At 34.2% G+C, this 19375-nt stretch overlaps 1 protein-coding gene across 6 annotated transcripts in view; it reads right to left on the minus strand.

Annotated features, from left to right (window-relative positions):
• Positions 1-19375, minus strand: part of LOC115440443 (transmembrane and coiled-coil domains protein 2) — a 46460-nt gene that overhangs the window by 24781 nt on the left and 2304 nt on the right. For 4 of the 6 annotated variants that reach the window (XM_037439373.1, XM_037439378.1, XM_037439370.1 and 1 more), the window contains exon 2: positions 1015-1292. In XM_037439373.1, the coding sequence (XP_037295270.1) occupies positions 1015-1197 (183 nt within the window). In that variant the 5' untranslated portion in view covers positions 1198-1292. Of the gene's footprint in view, positions 1-1014; positions 1293-1519; positions 1591-1833; positions 1853-19375 lie in introns of those variants that run through there. The other 2 variants (XM_037439368.1, XM_037439363.1) reach the window with 2 other exon arrangements.

The raw sequence follows: 19375 nt of genomic DNA on the forward strand, positions 1-19375 counted from the left end.
CGATCTATGGTCCTGGGTTCCAAACCCGGGTTGGACAAAATAATATTAGGTATTACTGGCTACATATGGCGAAAAATGGATAGCCTAGTTGCACATCTGCTCATCCCTTCGGGTATAATGGGGCCATGTGTGTTTGTTTTGGAAAAATCAATATTTAAATACAAGTTCTATTGTATTAATGGAGGCCTTACAGTATAGAGTGACATTGACATTGTATGATATGATTTTTATCCTCAATAGTAATGTATTATTGACATCGTCTAGAGGTCATACGAAGTCGCTTCAAACTGTAGACGCAAATTGAATTAAAGCAAATTCAAGTACTGAGATCTAATTTAGGCAATGTAAAGAGAGAGGGTGAATGAAACAAACTGATTCAGATTACTATACAGATTATCTGAATAATCTGAAGATTAATATTCCCGAATCCTTTGTAGGCAAACGAGCTTTTGATTACATTATCTCATCACTTTTATCTTTGTAATTTGTTTATTTTCATAACTAATTTTATATACCCTTCGTCCTCCTTGTCGAGCGCCTGGCGGCATTTAAAAGTGACCTTAGTAGGCATCAAATAAAGTCTAATATAATTTTCTTGACATCCAAATGTAAAGCAGTTTAATGATGTCTTGTACAAAGTATACGAGAGAAGTGTTTTTTAGTAGTACACACTAGCAATTTCCTTCAGAAACTATGCAATTACTTACACGGACATCAGACCAAAGTCACACCTAAGGTCTGTTTTCAGACATTTTCATTCAGACACGTCAAAGTGACCCCACTGCACCTGATGGTAATCGGAGTGAGGTTCCCATACGATTGGCAAGAGGTGATTAACCCCCGCCATTTGTCAGAATTATGCCTGTTTGAAGTCTAAGCTAGGTTATGACTAATATAATAATAATTATAAATGAAATCCTGGGAATCGAATCATGGACTCCCTCAACCACTGACAACATTCATTACCACAAGACCTAAGACGCAGTAACGGACTTCTATATGCAAAGTACTCACACTGACAACATGATGCACCGTCGAAGGCGACTGCACGCGGGACCTGATGACGGCATCATCGGTGACCACGGCGGGGTCCCGCGCCAGTTCCGCCGTCGACGGCGACTGGCTCCGGCTGGACCCCTTGCTGTGCCCGTGGGCCACGTGCAGGGTGTCCATCGCAGGGCCTCGATCGCTCGCCATGGTATCACGCACTATCGCACATTACGGTTTACACGGTTTTCATAATGGTATGTTTGTATCAGTGTCTGTTGTGTTCGCCATTCCTTTGGGTTTGCCTGGAAAGAAGAAAAATATTAAATAGGTAGAAAAGGAAATCTATTATAAAGATGAATAGAAAAGTGTATATCGCCTATTGAAAAAAAAAAACATTTATGCGACATCCAAAATCGAAGCAAAATACACAATTGTGCGTAGAGCACATTCTATGAAAAATAAGCACCAAATAAAATAAACCTATCATAAAATAAAGTAACATATTTATAACACACTAATGAAATCATACGTTTATTTGTAAATGCGATTATTATTTTTTGACGTTTACATATTTTCGTGAAGTATTTTCCATTTTACCACAGACCTCGGAAAATATAATTTAAAACCTTCGTGGAACCACGAAAGAGATCCAAGTTTGAATATTTTATGGTTCACCTAATACAACCTTTTTACCGCACTCTTTTTAATTAAATGCTACCACAATTTCTTCCTTTAGCCTGTATAAAATGTTAAATTAAACAATACAGAGTATAATATATTTTTCTAAATTAAAAACCCAACAATCCTGCACAAATGAAACGCTAAGTTGAAAGACTACTCAACGGTCGAGTGGAAGTAAGAATCAGCTAAGTAACACTTGACTGACGCTCTCAGGGGCACCCGGCGGCCGCGTGTTGATACTTCTTGACAATATGAATCGATGTTATACAATAGTGTTTATATTTGAGACATAACATGGTTTTAATATACTACTGTAATGCATTTACCTGATTATGTGGAAGTTATTAAACGATAGGTCTAGTTCACAATGTTCAAGTAAATGTTATGTATAAGACAGTAAGGGCCTATTTCATAATGTTTAAAATACAAAAATCACACACTATCTCATGCTCCCAAATAAATGGTAATAAAATGAGTACTGTGTACATGAGCTGTTTAATACGTTAACCGTCAAATAAAATTTACTTAAAACTTCTGGAACAGAGGGCCTACCATCATCTTTTATCCAGCGACTCAGTATTGATTCAGTTCAATATAGGTTCCTAAACTGAATCGGATTATTTCGTACCATCATGTCATTAACTCACTATCGCATTTGAATCGGAACTCGGTGGATGAGTGAATGAAATTTGTCTCTGGTCTCGTATAGGGCATACGCACTGTATAAGTGTGTTTCGCTTGTTCAATACTTCGAGTTCTGCGTTCCGAAACCTTAGTTAGTTATTTCCCGATAAGTTACTGTTTATTTTGTTAAAAGCAAATAAATTAAAAATGACTAATATATAGGAGCTGTTAATAAGTTAATTGAAAGGCGGGTATTAACTCGCTACAAACTTAATTTAATACCTTGATTTAGGTGAAAATATTTTATCGTTTGTATTATTATAAAACTAAATTTAGATTTCTGTTTCGAGTTAAAAACGCACCTCTCGCTTTTGACAACAGTGTCGAGTTGCGCGGTTATTGTTTATGTTTTAAATTCTTATAGTGTTAAACTGTGTTGTGATTAAAGTTTTTTACATTTGTGTTGTGTAATAAATAATGCGTAAGTATGCGTGCAAGTTCCAATGCATTTTTAACTAATTATTAAACTGTGGAAAAAAAATCAATTCTAAAAATATATAACTTTAAGAAATTAAGTTATTTAAGTGCCCTTTGTTTTATAATTTACAGTGAGTTGTCCCGTCGAAGAGTTAATTATACTCAATAGGAGAAATAATGGGAAAATTTTATTCCAAAATATATCATTGGCAACGGGATACAACAAAAGTTCCCAAGCTAGAGAATTTTCGAGTGTTTTTGCCGGAACGCAAGTCACAAGTGGCCACTTATACTTTCTAGGAGCACACATGCTGCAACACTATTACATTTTAAAACTGATATTGCTCATTTTTTGTGTTTAATAACAAACAAGACCAATCCAGGCACAAAAATACTAACTCGTTTTGAATCGCTTATTTTGACAGATAACCGACTCAGTTTAGGTTTAATTGTACGTAATGGTACGACACAGAACGAATGATAGTAGATTCCGATTCAATATTGAACTTGATTAGGCGGTGACGTATATTGGTCGTGTTTGACGACATCATGGTACGAAATAGCGAACCAGTTCAGTTTAGGTCCTGAACTGAGTCGGAATAATGATGGTAGGCCCACAGGCCCTTAATGCATATAGTTACTCTTTTGTTTATCATTTACTTGCGATCTTGACTTTTCTATGTTTTCGCGATATATTCGACGAGTAACGTTTCTTCAGACATCGTAAAACAGGCCCAAAAAGGTATTTATGGGAGAAATGATAATTTTAATATGATTCGCATATAGCTTTCAGGTTCTGGGAGCCATGGACCTTTCATATCTCCTGATAACCAAGATTTGTAGTCTTAGTGCGAGGAAAACTACGCGTACACACTACACTCCCAAAGCAAAGAACTAAAATGCGACGCAGGCAGAAAACGCGCAGAGAGCATGCGCATTTAACGCGCGGCGTTGACGTATAAAATACGCTGTCTGCAGACTTTAGGTGTATTTTAGAGCCTAATAACCGTTAAAGTTCGGCAAGCCAGCAATTCGGAGATAGTAATGTTTATAGACGACGCTGATCAATTACTTCCAGGCCCATCAGGCGATTATAAAACCACTTTGTTGCAAACATTCCCTTACAAAGTATACTAGTTTCCCAAAATGCATCTTGCGCAAACTCGTAAAAGCTGCATTGCCAAATAAACCCTTCCTCGTATAAGCAATTAGCCTACATTGTAACTATCTTTATAATGAACGAGATTACACGTATGACGTGAGTAAACATTATCGACATGTTAGTAACATGAATGAATTACCGACGTCTCGGAACGTCGATACATGTTATTATACTTTTAATGCAGTTTTAAAATGTTGGTGATTGGAATACATTTTATATATAAATTAAAATGAGGGTGAGACTGTTACTAACCTTAGGCAAATGTGGTTAGGTTAGGATGGGTTAGATTAATTTAATTGTTTACAGGAAAATGTTTAGATTTGTTCCTAATATATATTACTAATTTCAATTAGATGTAAAATCTCATATGTCAGACATATGCCAATAAACTTTTAGAAACACCCGTGAGGTAGCTGAATGTTTGCCGGCAAACATTGACAGCTAGGCGTGTTACGGAAAAATAACCTTATTATGTAGTATATATTATGTAGTATATAAGGTTATAATCCCGTGACACACGCAAATGTCATGTAGCTGTCTTGGCTCGCCGGCGAGCCACGAGAGACCAAGAGTTAAAATAAAAACATCAATATAACGAACAGTAAAATGATGACGTCTCAGCTAATCGAACTTTAGACAATACAAATCCGTATCTAATATATTGCAGGTCGTATACACCAGTTAATGCGTACTCGTAGACATGTTACACAGTAAATTAAAGCTGTTGGCGTGCATCCAACAATATCGCCAAAATGCATACATAGCAATGATAAATCATATAGGCGTATAATTGCCAGTAGCTTTTTATGTACTTGTCTGTGTAGTAGTTAGGAAATCGGATTATAACATTTTAAGGTCGTATTCTTCCAAAATTTTTGACGCGGTTTCGATTCCAGATTAAGAGTTATATGTATGTTCTTTATTGCTTAAATCTCGTTTTATGAATGGGAGTTTCCTACGTAGAATACGTTTTGAATTCGAAGTATCTGTTGACCCCAGAACTCCGTGGAGGATTCATTTCGTATGCAAATGAGTGGAAGAAATGACCTTTGACTTACACGAGACGATCGTCTTCAAGTGATAGTAGGCCTATATGAATATAAGTAAGAGAGTAAGCGTGTGTTATCTATGGTTCATGCGGGTCATTTATTAGTCACGAAGATAGTTTACTTATTACATTTGATCACATAACCGGTACACTACTGAGAATGTATAGTATAAGAAGTTAAGTCATCGATGAAACTGAACACAATGATTACCAATATTGCCAATGATTGTTTTGCATAATATACGTAATTTACTATGAAAGCCTCTTCATTTACAAAGTAGTTCCGATCGCTCGTGATGTTATAAGCTTGACCTAATTTTATATCAGACAGAAAATTCCATTTGGACTTCTTACTCTTGGTAATACATGCATAATTCATGTGTAAATTTGGAAAATGTTTAGAGAATATATGGAAATACATATTGTATATACATGAAATTTAGGCCTGGAGTTGGATGTAGGGTGGAACAGGGTGGGCGGCTCCCACCTGTAGAACCATCTTTGCCCATAGCAAAAAAAGCCTTGCGCTTACAAAATGCTCGCGTGTTATAGGTCTTTCGTTGAAGTTCGTACACAAAGGAATTAAGCACAAATTTACCAAATTCTGGATTACAATAATATAGGGTAATTTTGACCCCAAAATGCCGGCAGAGCTGCGATCAGCACCTAGTAATGTAATAATTATCTCAAACGTTACAATTTACAACTAATATCTTCAATAACCACAAGTCACGTTACGATGACTAGGAATGAGTCAATTGTTTTTACTTCCTGTTTGTATTCATTATTGTATTATTAACTATAGCTGATTAATGGGTTATTAGCGCTTACTAAACATACATCGTTACGTTGATAATTTGTGGGTTGTATTGTTTGAAAAACATGATTTTATAACGATCTTGTTCTCGCCGCGATTTGCATATCGTGACAAAAATTGTGTCTATTTGGACCTTAGGGTACTATTAGACTATATTTTTGGAGTATAATGAATTTTTTTTTTTGAAGATACATTAATAGTAGTTATTCGTAATATGATAAATGCAAACGTTTGTGAAGATATTTTAGATGTTAGAAGAGAACGTAGAAAGGAATTGTGTGTTACTTAGCATACAAATAGCCTTCGATTAACTTTAAAGCTACTTTTTTCCTGAAAATGTGCAGTATCATGCGAGCAATGCCTATAGCATAAGCTAGTAATCTATACATACAAAGACTGCTGTTCTGCTGAAGAGATCGTTTGTTTCATCACTCTTGTGTCTGGAATTCATGCTTTGTATCCGAATATTCTTTTACTACTTGGAAACTACATTTTTTTAATGCTTTAAGCAAAATTTTATCCTATGCAAATACCTAGGACGGAACCACGACCAAAAGCTCATTAATCATACAACATTGAAACTTATTACCGTTGCTAAGAGCGTCATTTTATATCGTTTTAAAACTTAAATATTGGATAAGTAAAGACAAGACAAAAAAAATATCTGTTTAAATCATAATTAGTTATTTTTACAAATGTTATGATAAGACGACACTGTAACCCCGGATATCTTCGCTTTGACCTATTTATCTATGATAAAAAAATATATAAACTACGACCGCTTCACTCATAAACATTTAGTATGTTATATTGAGTTTTGACTCATAATGTTCTCCGGAAAAAGATAAAATTGATATAATATAAATATTAAAGAATTTTTCCTAGGAACTGCCGAAAATATGGATTGGTTATATTTACACTAAATTTGCAATGAGCATTAATACTATCTCAATAGCTATTTTATACCACATGGATAGGCTCATTGTTTATTTCTCAAACAGAAGACCTAAGTATTTTTTTTTGTAAATTCCCGATAACGTACATCTTAAACTGATGGATCTAGAAGCATAAATTTTCATTACGATTTTCTTACATAATGTAAGCGAGCAAAAGTAAACGACTATTGAAAATTCATTTCTCGAAGAATTTGATTTTATCATAAGTAACCATCACAAATAAATTTATGAACATTCTTTGCAAATTTAATTAAACAATATACTTACCTATTTAAGTAACCTTTAGTTTGTTGAAATTAGCATATACCTCCTTGCGATTTATTATTAAACGAGCCGGTATCAATGACTATTTGAATTTCATTCCATACATCTTACGAACCAATTGAAATTTAGGAATTCCTCAATACATATCTGTAGCCATAGCAATTGGAGCGGGCGAGCACTAAATAGATAACTTGTGAAGCTAGTTTTGCAGCCTAGATCGACGGAACAATGGAAGTACCTCTACCCACCTACCATTTTGATTAGCTTAATATGCGGTCAACTAAGATTATACTATCAAATTAGATATCCTGAGTTGAACATTTTGTTTATGTAGTGACCAATTTATTAGTAATATATTTGAACTAAGATCTAGTTAGCAAAGTCCAAATTGGTATTGCTTGTGTGATTTCCAATAAATTGTTTACGTTATAGAAGAGGAGTAAACGAGCAATTGACTCGCTGGAAGAGGATCACCTCCGCCTTTAAACTCTAACCAAATAAAAATAACTTCAATCCGACCTATATATGTTTAATTTTACAAATGACATCAATTAATTCCAGAAACCCCCTAATGACTCAAGTCTTTATCAAATAGTATTCCGTCCGGTTTAAATCGCTTCATCACATACATTATCATCTAAACCATACTATGGTTACCCTTACATAATAAAAACAAAGTGCCCTGCCACGTGCGACTATCTGAATGCAATATATTCAAAAACTACCGAACTGATTTCCATGAAATTTGGTAGGGACCTAGTTTGGGACCTTGGGAAGGACTATTATACCAGAATAACTCTCATCCGAGCGAATCTACGAGAAAACCAAATCTGTACTAATATATAAAGCTGAAGAGTTTGTTTGAACGCGCTTCTATCAAGAATTACGAAACTGACGTTGATTTTTTTTCACTAATAGGAAGCTACATGACTCCTGTGTGCAATACGCTAATTATAATATGCCTTTTTTTATCCCGGATTTTTTTTACGCTCTCGGAGGCGCAGGCAATAGGTAGTTACATATATAAATTTATTTTTCGTATAATATACGCACAGGCTGTATAATGAGTAATATAATCCGCGGTATCAAACTCGATCGCATAAAGTCTCTTTATGATAGGGTTTCTCATAGTTGTGGGACTTCCTTTATGTTTTAAATTAAACACTAAAGTTTTAATGATTATTGTTGTTTTGTTTATAAACTGTTTGAGATTGTATAACATAGATGAGTTTAATATAACTGTAATATACTTGATTAATTTAAGAGAACTGGAAAAGGTCTCAAGAAATGCTGGGTGCAACCTGCTTCTAACAGATTGGTCTGGAAATCTTTAGGAGAGGCCTTGGTCTGCAATGGACATCTAAAGGCTGCAGAAGAAGCAGGTTATGTTTAAAAACCTTTTCTAAAAATCATAAATGAAGGACCTTCCCAATAACCTAAAAAACCTTCTTTTTAAGTCATGTAGGAAAGCAAGAGAGGTTATAAAAGAATGCCGAAAACCAGACAGAAAAGGATGGATTTAAGAGACGAAACCTGGCTCATAATTGATATAACCGGAAAGAAGGCTCGTAATCAAGCAAAACAGATGCCTTTTTTTCATTATTCCTACCACGAGTAGTCCAATGAAATATTCCATGACATCAACCATAGCAATGACAAGACCCAGTAAGGTCCATGAATAAATTACTACTCATTATGCATAGATGCATCCAAATAAGTTCAGCGGAACAACAATGATACGACATTAGCAACACAAGTCAGACATCTGGCATGCAATATAAAATAACAAACCCTCGCAAACCACACTGACCCATGTAATATTCACGCTTTGTTACACACAATATTGTGCTTCTGCTATGCCCTCTACAAACACGTTGTAGCAATTTAAACTTTACCCCCATACAATACAGTTTACATTCATGTTTACTGTTATTACCGTCCGAAGAATGTAATTAGATGAGAGTAGACATTTACAGATTATGATATTGTAATTTTGATTTATTTTAAATGGCAGGTAAACAGCGTTGAAGGTCGATCGTTAACGTTCCTAAGTGGGAAACGGTACGTTAAACAAAATATCAAGCCTTGTCGATGGAACAGAACATGTTTCTGGCAAGACAAAGAGAACACTGCCGAATTGGAAGATCAGGGCAAAAGGATTCCTTACAGTGTATTCTGTAAAGATATTTGAATGTATGTTAAGCAGTCATAGACAATTTAACGGATTTAAAACACAGATATTACTTCTGGATATACATAGATTACATAAAATTCAGATAAGTGCGGTCGAAGCCAGCGGCAAAATCTAGCATATAATATTACACCATTATTTCAAATTAATGTAATAATATGCTAAACTAGTTTTCCAACGGATTTTAGGCAACAATTTTTATTTTCAAAATAATACCTTATACATATTCATATATGTTTATTTAAAAATACATTTGTATGTAATCGAGTGGGTGAATCTATTCGTTTAACAATTTTTGCCCGCAATTTATAACGTTGTGCAATTTAGAAAAACTCTGCTGTTAGACATTTTTAAATGCTATATTTATTTATGCTGAATAAATTATGTGCTTGACATAAATAAAAAACTGAAGATATTTATAATTAAGAGCCAAAATCCAAATTTTTCAACACGTGGCAAGCAGCAAATGTTGGTATATTTGTTTTTTTTTGTATATCAATTTAGGTTCAATCAATCAGTTGCTTAAATGCATTCCTATTTCTAGCTATTCAATGTGAATTTCTTATACACATAAAACTTTCAAAATTCACTTCTACTTTAAGCTATTTACAGTTCGACAACTATCAAATACTCCCTTTGAATAATCAATAGAGGCGAAGTTTCAGCCATTTTCCACACAATAAATCCACTTCCTCCACAAATTGTTCAGCACAGGATTACGATTTCGTAAAAAAGAACTAAATCCAACTTTATCCGACGAAGTAACTTTTTGTTCGCACAGGCAGATCAAGTACTGTTCAATTAAAGTCTAATTGGAACTGTAGACGGGCCGCTGGATATAATAGCAATATTTTTTTACTCTCAATCATTGGAGATCGTAAGGGGTTAAAAACAATGACCCTTACGGGGCGTTGAGGACCGAAAACATATATGAATAAATCAGATCGTCCCTTATTTATGAGATTTCTTTGTGGTTGATATTATAAATAGGAATTGTTTTCTTATTATTCAGTATTACCGGTTTATGTGGGTTTTGGTACAAGGCCTTTAATTATTTGTGAATATATTTGAATAATAATAGCAGTAAATTGTGTTATAAAAAATATACGATTAAAGAATCTTCTTAAATAGCTTTATGATCCGAAAAGCCAATAAGCCGTGAATATACGTCACCGTTATTGAGAAACCCTGTATACTAGCACCCCTCATAACAACCCTCATATTGTCTTGAATAGTTCGTGCTATAGCAAAAGAAACCTGGATCAATACATTATAGCGCTCTAAATCTATTGAAAAAATTCCATGCTACTAAAACGCATTTTAGTTATTTATTATTAAATCAGCCAGACTTTTATTGCACGATGGATCGTGAATCTTTCGCATATTTTTTCCCACAAGAAACTTTATGATATTGAACTATACACGTATAAATCTTGTCTACACGAAGTTTGCCGGCTATCATAGCCTTATTGAGCCAATCTGAAATCTTAACGTGATAGCAAATCCGAAATAGCAAATACGCAACAGTTATAGGATTCCGCGAAAATAACAGATCCAGTTGCGATAATTAAAGTTGAATAGACGAATCCTATTTTTGACCATGTATGTACAGCGTTTATTTAGGAGTTATATGTCGAGCACGAGTATCGGCTAGTGAGCGACAAAACGATGATATGACAGAGAACCTCGCTCTATGAAGCCGAAGGTAATGAATTATCTCAATCTATAACTAGCGTATAATCGCTGCTGTATGTTATATTTTTTGTGTGTAATATTTACCGAAATTTTCTTCTTCTTAGTCATATACGCCTGGCGGAGCGGTCGTGGTTATAGATCGTATGAAAAAATTGTGGTTGTCGTGAGATTTCATCATATCTCTCTATTCATTTACCGAATGTTATACGAAAAATAACACGTGGATACAATCCCGGACAGTTCTTGGGAATTAAGTGTTTAATTCTTCAGTTTTTGGTAGAGTTGTTAATCAGTCTTACTCATCCTTTTGCGTTCGGAGGACTTGTTGCATTGTAATATATTTCCTTATTTTTATATGGGCACGGCAAAGTGACCCCACTGCATCTGATAGGTGAAATGGTATGGTAATGGAATGTATGGTAAGTGGAGTTGGGTCTAATAGAATATCGACTGACGAGAGATGGTTACCCTTCGACAGTATGCTGGCCTGTTGGAAGCGGATATACACAGGCTGATGCCGGAACGCGACACACTTACGTGGGTCACTATAGCGGGTTTTAAACACCGTGTACGGTGATCGTTATCCGGACGGATATAAAATATATCCTACCACCAGCAACTAAATTACTTATGCTTATAAAATTTAAAAATTAACAAATAGTAATTTCACAGGAAAAAATCTACCCTATAAAATTACTATTTCAATAGGCATATTTCTTTCAGTAGACGGATCAGACAAATGTTATAGCCAGCAAATCCCTTAACACAATTATATCTCGTCGAATAAATCAGCATTACTGAACACCTGGGGTTTCCGAGCCGCGTTTTATCATAACCTCTGATTACGAGACTACTGCGAATAGAGTATAGCTGACAGGTAATTACTTCGTTCCCGCCATTTTTCAGTGTCTAATGGCGTTCATAAAATGTAGTCTTAAGTTTAGTGGTAGAGTCTCTAGATTATAGATTAGGGACATAAGTTTGAATCCCAAATGAGGCAATATTTTTGTGTTTTTAGCACGATTTACTTAGGAGGGGATCCCTCAGAGAGCGTAACAAAGATGGTTAGTGATATAATCTAAGCCAAAAGCTTCTGGTTTTTGCAAAATATATTTTTCCAAACGGTCCTTGAATAACGGCAGGAAGATGTTCTCAACGCAATTTACCCTACAAATTGGCAAGCATGCCGCACGAGACGACGCTGTCGCCTGTCACAAACACACCAAGCAAAGGACATTGTTCTGTTCCCATACATAATTCGCCCTGGAACCAACAGCAATGGAAAAATGTTTATAATATTTAGAATCATTAATAAATTCTCATGACATATTATTTATAAAACGGACAAGCTGGGATATCGCATCAATCCAAAAAAACGATGAGATTTTGAGGTTATAATTGATAGTAAACATTGAAAGCTTTTCAATGTTCAAGGTAGATTTATAGTTCTATCATTTACGCTTTAAATATGCTTTTTATTGATATAAGTACCTATCTAATATATATAAGCCCTAAAGATTCATCACTATGTAGGTAAGTATCTGATTATTTTTTACTTAAATCAGGCTATTATAAGACTTGATTCATATAATTTTTTATAAGTAAAAAGGTACCTAATTATGTAGTTATAGTATTTACATCCTCTAAGAGTACCCTTCAGATTTTATGTATTTTCTATATATACGTACGTCGTACGTATTCCCCGAAGAGACAGACAGAGGCGCACTGTTGAGCATCCACGCTTCATCAGAAGCATGGCATATTTTACACACTAGGTAGACTCTTAGGGCATGTAGGATTAATTTAAACAAATAAAAAAATATTTTTAGTTCATATTATTTATTTCCTCATCACCTACATAGTTTTATAAAATATTATCTGAGTATTATGCAGGAGGGTTGTTGTTCTGGTATTATTTATCAATTCAGTTTTGCCAATCACAATCACCGAGTCCGGAGTTCCAACATTCTATTACAGAGCACGCAGCTTCTACTAACATTGTACAGCTGAAGTATGTATAGGTGTACATATAAGATCAAGGGCTACAACCTGAAAAAAAAAACAAACACATTATGCTCAAATTAGAATGGCAATATATTAATATTGTGTCACACGGAAAGCAGATTCATGTATTCAAATCTTCCAGCTGAATTAAATGTAAGAAACCTTCAAGCATATGACACACATTTTTTTATCAACAATATCCTTGCTAGTTTGCTCTTAAGTTGCCAAAGCCACATGCTAAAGTGTGTAGTAGGTAGTATACAGACTCTGTTCGCTATCTCTACGCAGTTACCAAGAACAGGAACTGAGGAGCGACCTAGAAGTTTGGCGGCAGTTAAACTTGTACGATTAAAGAAAAATGTGCTTACCTAACGAGGCGCTGTCAATTGTTGTATACAATGGCGAATCTGCTCGTTCTCCAATACCATGGACCCGCCAGCAGAGCCAAATTAATGCAAAAAGCAATTTCCATTTCGTATCCGTTATCAATGCCAGGTAAATTGTTACATCAGTTCACAAAGTCCAGAAATCACAGCCAGTGTATGTCGATATCGTAATCAATCGCACAGAGTCTTTATAATAGCCGAATCGGCAATGATATAGTGAGAGTCAGAGAATTATAATATATTATATGGAAAGTGAGAGTCTAGTTTATTTGTCTCTGATGAGTGAAGTGTGAGTGACATTAAATTGATATATTTTTTGTCATTAAATTGAATTGAACAATGAAGTAAGAATTAGGGATACTACTCGACTAGATTCTGGATCGATTGTATCGATCATTTATACAAAAATCGATTTTGTTCAACATAGGGTTATTTTTTTTCCGAAAAATATTTAGCGGGACCCTTATCCCGGAAAATCTTTCATACGGGCGGATCCGATAGTAATTTAATATGGAGAGAGTTTGAGGCCCCCGGATGGAGGGAGAGAGAAGAACGCTACTTTTCATGTGTATAATTCATAAATATTTTGTACTTTGCTCTGCTATCTGTACGAAGCCAGGGCGGGTCGCTAATATAGAATCTAAATAAACAAAGTAAATCAATATGAATTAAAAACTAAAAAAAACTTTTTTCATAGACGACTTGATCTATAATCAATTTAGTCCTAAAACTAACTACTTATTTATTTGAGACGCATCCACTGCTCGATTAAATATTATTATAATAATTAAAGAACATATCGTATAACATATAACTCACAAATCAAATATATTAATATCTATCAATAATTAATTATCGGTAATTAGATTTATCGTTTTGTCAAACCGGTACATCTCTATACACAATTAGTTGTAAACATGTCGGCGACTTTGACTTTAAGTTGTTACAATACTTTTATATATTCATTTTGGATGTAGCAGCTTGTCTGTTCTATACACATATTTGCAAATAATATAAAAAAATACATAAATAATTATGGTGCTAGTCACACCTTTGTTGGTTCTGGGGCCGTTTTCGACAATGTCCTTTACAATGGAATCAAACCACTGCATCTAGATATATATAATTCGATAGTCGTCTGGTTATTAGTTAATTAGTGCATTGTGTGTACTAATTGCCGTTTCCCGTTACATTATGCTGTTTGGGCGTAGGACTGTGGATGTGAAGGGGGCGATTCAGTTTGTTTTGATAAGTTGGAGTAGTTTGGGAGACGTAGAAATAACGGAAATGTGAGCTTAACCTGCAGCCATATTGGATTTAGATAACTCCCTTTCGATAAGTGTTAGTTGTTCAATATTCTGTTCACGCGTTAAATAAATAAAGTTCAATATTAATAATGAAATATAATAAAAATAATGCTAGTTATGTTTTCCTTTTATTAGTTAAGCTATGCAGCAAATTTTATAATTATAAGCATACACAATATAATAAGTACATAAGGTACTGTTTGGACATTCACACGCCCTCTCATCAATTACTTTACTTCACACACAGATATGCACATGTTTTTATCTCCAAAAATTTTGTTGCTTGCATCAACAGTTAGCCGATCCTTTATCCATCCCATATTTGCCTGTTTATAAGGCACAAAGTCCTACATCGAGATACCCAGGAGTATCGAAAACAGAAAAACAACACAAATATTCATTAGCCAACATTAGAATCGATCGAATTAAAACGCTCTCGAATCAGAGCTCTAATACATGCCTTTAAAGTTAAAAACCACGAGCCTAATTGATAAAATTTCAATATAGGAATACCCGAAACTGTGACAGACACTTTTATTCTGGAAAATTGATTTTACGAGCACAACTGGAACCAAAAACAAGTGATTCCAAAACGAAAACAAAACCAAAGCGTGTGTTACGTTAATCAGTGATTCATCCGACATTGTGTTAGTTACCTTAACGGTACCACCATGCTTCCTACACTTAGTCATTTCTAAGTTCATTTTACGGCATTTTTAAAGTAGTATTGACTTTTAAACAAACCTTTAGTTTCACTTTTTAGTAGTATTGAATCTTCTTACATAATTATTTTCACATATTTTTATATACATTTTTACGATATTCTCAAAGTTCATTGCAAGAATAATAGAATAGCTTATCTTTAAGCAAACAAACTTATTGATTGAAAATTTATGAGAGATTAAAATGTAAAAACCTTGAAGCTTTAAATTGTATTCCAAAATAGGACCTCGTTAGGTACCAACATTTTATTTTTACATTTTTTTTACGGCAAGCAACCGTGTGCAGTGTGGAATTCCAATAACAATATGATAATAAATGATTATAATTATTGGCGCAGTGCAGTGACTCCAAGTATTTACTCATTCAAGGCTCTGGATGATGCTACTCTTCATGAGTATGCACGGACCAACGACCGACCTGCATCTCATCAAATTGTATCAATACAAGATACTAATAGACTTTGATCCCAAGACATAGAATTTTCCACGTATCGTGTACGAAGTTGCGTGTTGTTTGTTATAACAATTGGCTTCCATAGTTATTCCGCAATTTATATCTAAAGTACCGCTACGGGCGCACGATGTAACTGCGTCTTCATGACTTGCCATCTTATTGTAAAACTTTTACTTCTTTAACATTTGAAATGTTTTGACAGGTATTTAAAATCATTTAATGTCCGTTTAAATTAAGTTATATTACATTCATTCCGAATTTATTTTGGAGTGCAAATTCTGCTGCTAGCCCGCTTACTAAACCACTTACTGAAGTTTTATTGCGTATATAAACTAATATAAATGTATTTGAATAAATGGTAATAATAAAAAGACGTCAATAGCAGCTATAATTTTCACAGCAACACTATCGTGGCGGTTGTGGCGTTAACCTCAAATACTTGACGATCCAAAGATTTTTAGGGAGATTAAACTGATTATCATATCACCGCTATGATTACCTACAATTACTAAAACGTGCGGGCTATCAATACAATCCGCATTGTACAATTCAGACGTAACAAACACAATGCAGTGTTTTATCGAAACAATGATATTGGTATCTTATCGCTATTCATAATAAGCTGCTATCCTGGTTTCCTGGAAGGTCGTTGGCGCGGCGTTCAATATCTATAATTTACTTGAAACGCCTGACTCATCGATAATGGCGGTACAGGTTCTAAAATCAGGATTTTTTGCTTCCAGTCTAGTACCTGTTTTTGCACGAGATTTTGCCGTTCGTGTACTGTATTCTTGAGAGTTAGGCCTTGTGTTGGCAGAGTTTAGCTTCAACAGTTTAATATACAGCTAGGTTTACAGCAGTTTTCGTTCTCATCTTATAAGTTGCTCTCCAAAGGGTACGATATTTATAATTTAGTTAAGCGACTTGAGAAATAACATTTAATATCAAATGCTATGAATATTTCAGATGTTAAGGTGCGTGAAGCTTATACGTAAAGTAAGACTAGTGACATGGAAATGAATATAGACTATGTCAATAGCTTTAATAAAGATAGTAGATGACCTACATAGATACAGCTGTTTAGAAAAGAGAAACACTAATCGATAGGTCAATAAATGATAATGCTAACGTGTCAACAGACAAACTATTAAAGCGATTAAAAGCATCAATAAGGCTTTATTATAACTAATACGTATGGTATTTTTATATTAATAAAATGACATCGAGAGTGTAAATTTGGTACAATTAAAGAACAACGTCGGCACATTTCAAGTACTGTTTCTTATCGTTTGCAATCGGTAATCCGGCTAGTAAAGTATTTAATTGTTTTTACGTGTCGAAACAAAAACTTATGTGGTACAAAAAAACATTGCGAGACTGTATTTCTGTACGTCATGGTTAAATCTCAAGATCTGATAAACGTAACTATTTCGTCTTATGATCAGTTTCCAATCTTATTTTCATAACTAAATTTGCGAAGAAACTAGTTACAAGTGTTTCCTGACCTGTTTACGTCTGTGGTGCTAAAATCTGCCCCATAATAAGAAACACAAAAAATCTATATTATTAATCTATGAAAAAGTATGTTTAAAATTAAAAGGTACCAAAGCAGAGATTACACCCCAGACACATATACATACATAGCACATATATTATATACATAGCACAGCAGTTTTAATGCTGGATGTTTGATGAATATGGTGAGAAACCTCCGATACTAAATTGAGTCACATAAGATCGAAAAAACGTGAATAAATGTTCTATAGAACAAATCAGTGGGCGGATACAGGCTGATTAGATAGACGAATATCACTAAACATTTCACACGAAAGAAGCCAGGACGAGACCCTAGAGTATAAAAACTTTGTAATTTGTGCGCCTAGTCTTAGCTTAGTTATTATTTATAAGCATTCTGTCTAGACTGTGTTAAACTTAGGTATTGCAATCCCCATGTCAGAGTTACAAAAAAAGATCTAGTGAATTGAAATTCAAATCCATTTTAATCCATCAAATCGAGCATCGAAAACATGCAGAGTTCATGCAAACGAAGACTTTTAAAACTCTTAGTTAAACTTGACACAAAATCGATAGAGTATCGCGTGTAAGAAATCTCGCTCCAGATTAATAAAAAGTTTTAAGACGCTTGTTAGTTGTTACCACTTAGCGTACGAGGAAAAAATATTCTTGTTTTATACTTATGACCATATTAACTGATTTTTTTAGGATTTAACACATTACTTGAGTCTTCTCTTGACGGTAAGTGGAGTGGATTCCAGATAGAGTATCGATGGAGGACTGACCCTCGCCAGTGGACATAATTGTGCCCGCGTGTTCGAAACCAATTATACAGAGTGGTTCTATGTTGGAAACCATCATGATACAAGTAACTCACTTTAAGCAAGAATTCCGTAGTGATGCAAAAAGGATTGATAACAATTAAACAGCTTTAAAATTTACTCACGTGCGACCGAATATCGATCAAAAGTATCTGTAATAGGTATATATATTAGCCACTAATGATTTATGTGTCTTTAGGAATTTCTTTTAAGATATACATGATATATGCTGTTGGTGTACCACAGAAATAAATAAAAGGAAACTGTTCCATATTGGAAACCGTCACGAATTAACTTCCTCGCCTCGAGCAGAGATTTCTTAGAGATGCAACAATGTAACAGGGGTAATACCTTCGAAAAATATATGCGTGCGACAGAATGTCGATCAAAGGATTCATGGTGTCTTCAGTCTACATGTTAAAAATTACTTTTCGCTGGCAGACCGTTCTTGATTACTTAATCGATGAAAGATTTTATAAACAAACAGTTCAATGTACTAGAACTCATGCACGTTCCTTATTCAAAATTTTACAAACGCTTTTTCCGTTGAAAGAGATCATCGCGTTTTATTGCAAAATTAACGCCAACCGAATTTACTATAAAATAAAATTATTTATTGAAATCTAGCTGTGGCTTTGAGCCAACAATTTTGACGCAAGAAGACAGAAATGTATGTCAAAAATAATTGGGGAATGACAAGTAACGGTAAGCGTTAACATTTTATATGCGTGGACTTTGACGCCGTATTACTAGTGTTTTAGGCCGATAATATTTTTCACTAATAAACCTTGAAATACCTGTAAGCAAGCTTGGAAAATGACATGTTAATAAAAAGTATTAAATAGCTACAATCCATATAGGTTAAATACATTTGTGTCATATACCTAATACTAAAGAAGAATAAAGAACAAATTATTAAACTTCAACATCTTAATGTGGGCATGAGCTTAGCATACATAAAATACACAAAGAATATAAGACAAGTTATTTCCACTAAAATATGTAATTGTATTCAGCACAGGACCAGTTCTGGTATTTGAACCTGTATTGTTTAATTCTTGTTATATTATTTTCTTGACTTTTGCAATGTAAGATGTATTTATTTAAATATCTACATACATTTACAGCTTACTATAAGGTGTTGAGTTTGAGATATATATTTTTTTATTATTGTTTAATACACATGGCACTTAATCACATTACAGAAAAGAATCCAGTAAATGTGTGTTTATGTTAAATGTATTTTTTTCTTTATTGAAGT

This window comes from Manduca sexta, chromosome 3 (genome assembly GCF_014839805.1).
Source record: "Manduca sexta isolate Smith_Timp_Sample1 chromosome 3, JHU_Msex_v1.0, whole genome shotgun sequence".
NCBI lineage: Eukaryota > Metazoa > Arthropoda > Insecta > Lepidoptera > Sphingidae > Manduca > Manduca sexta.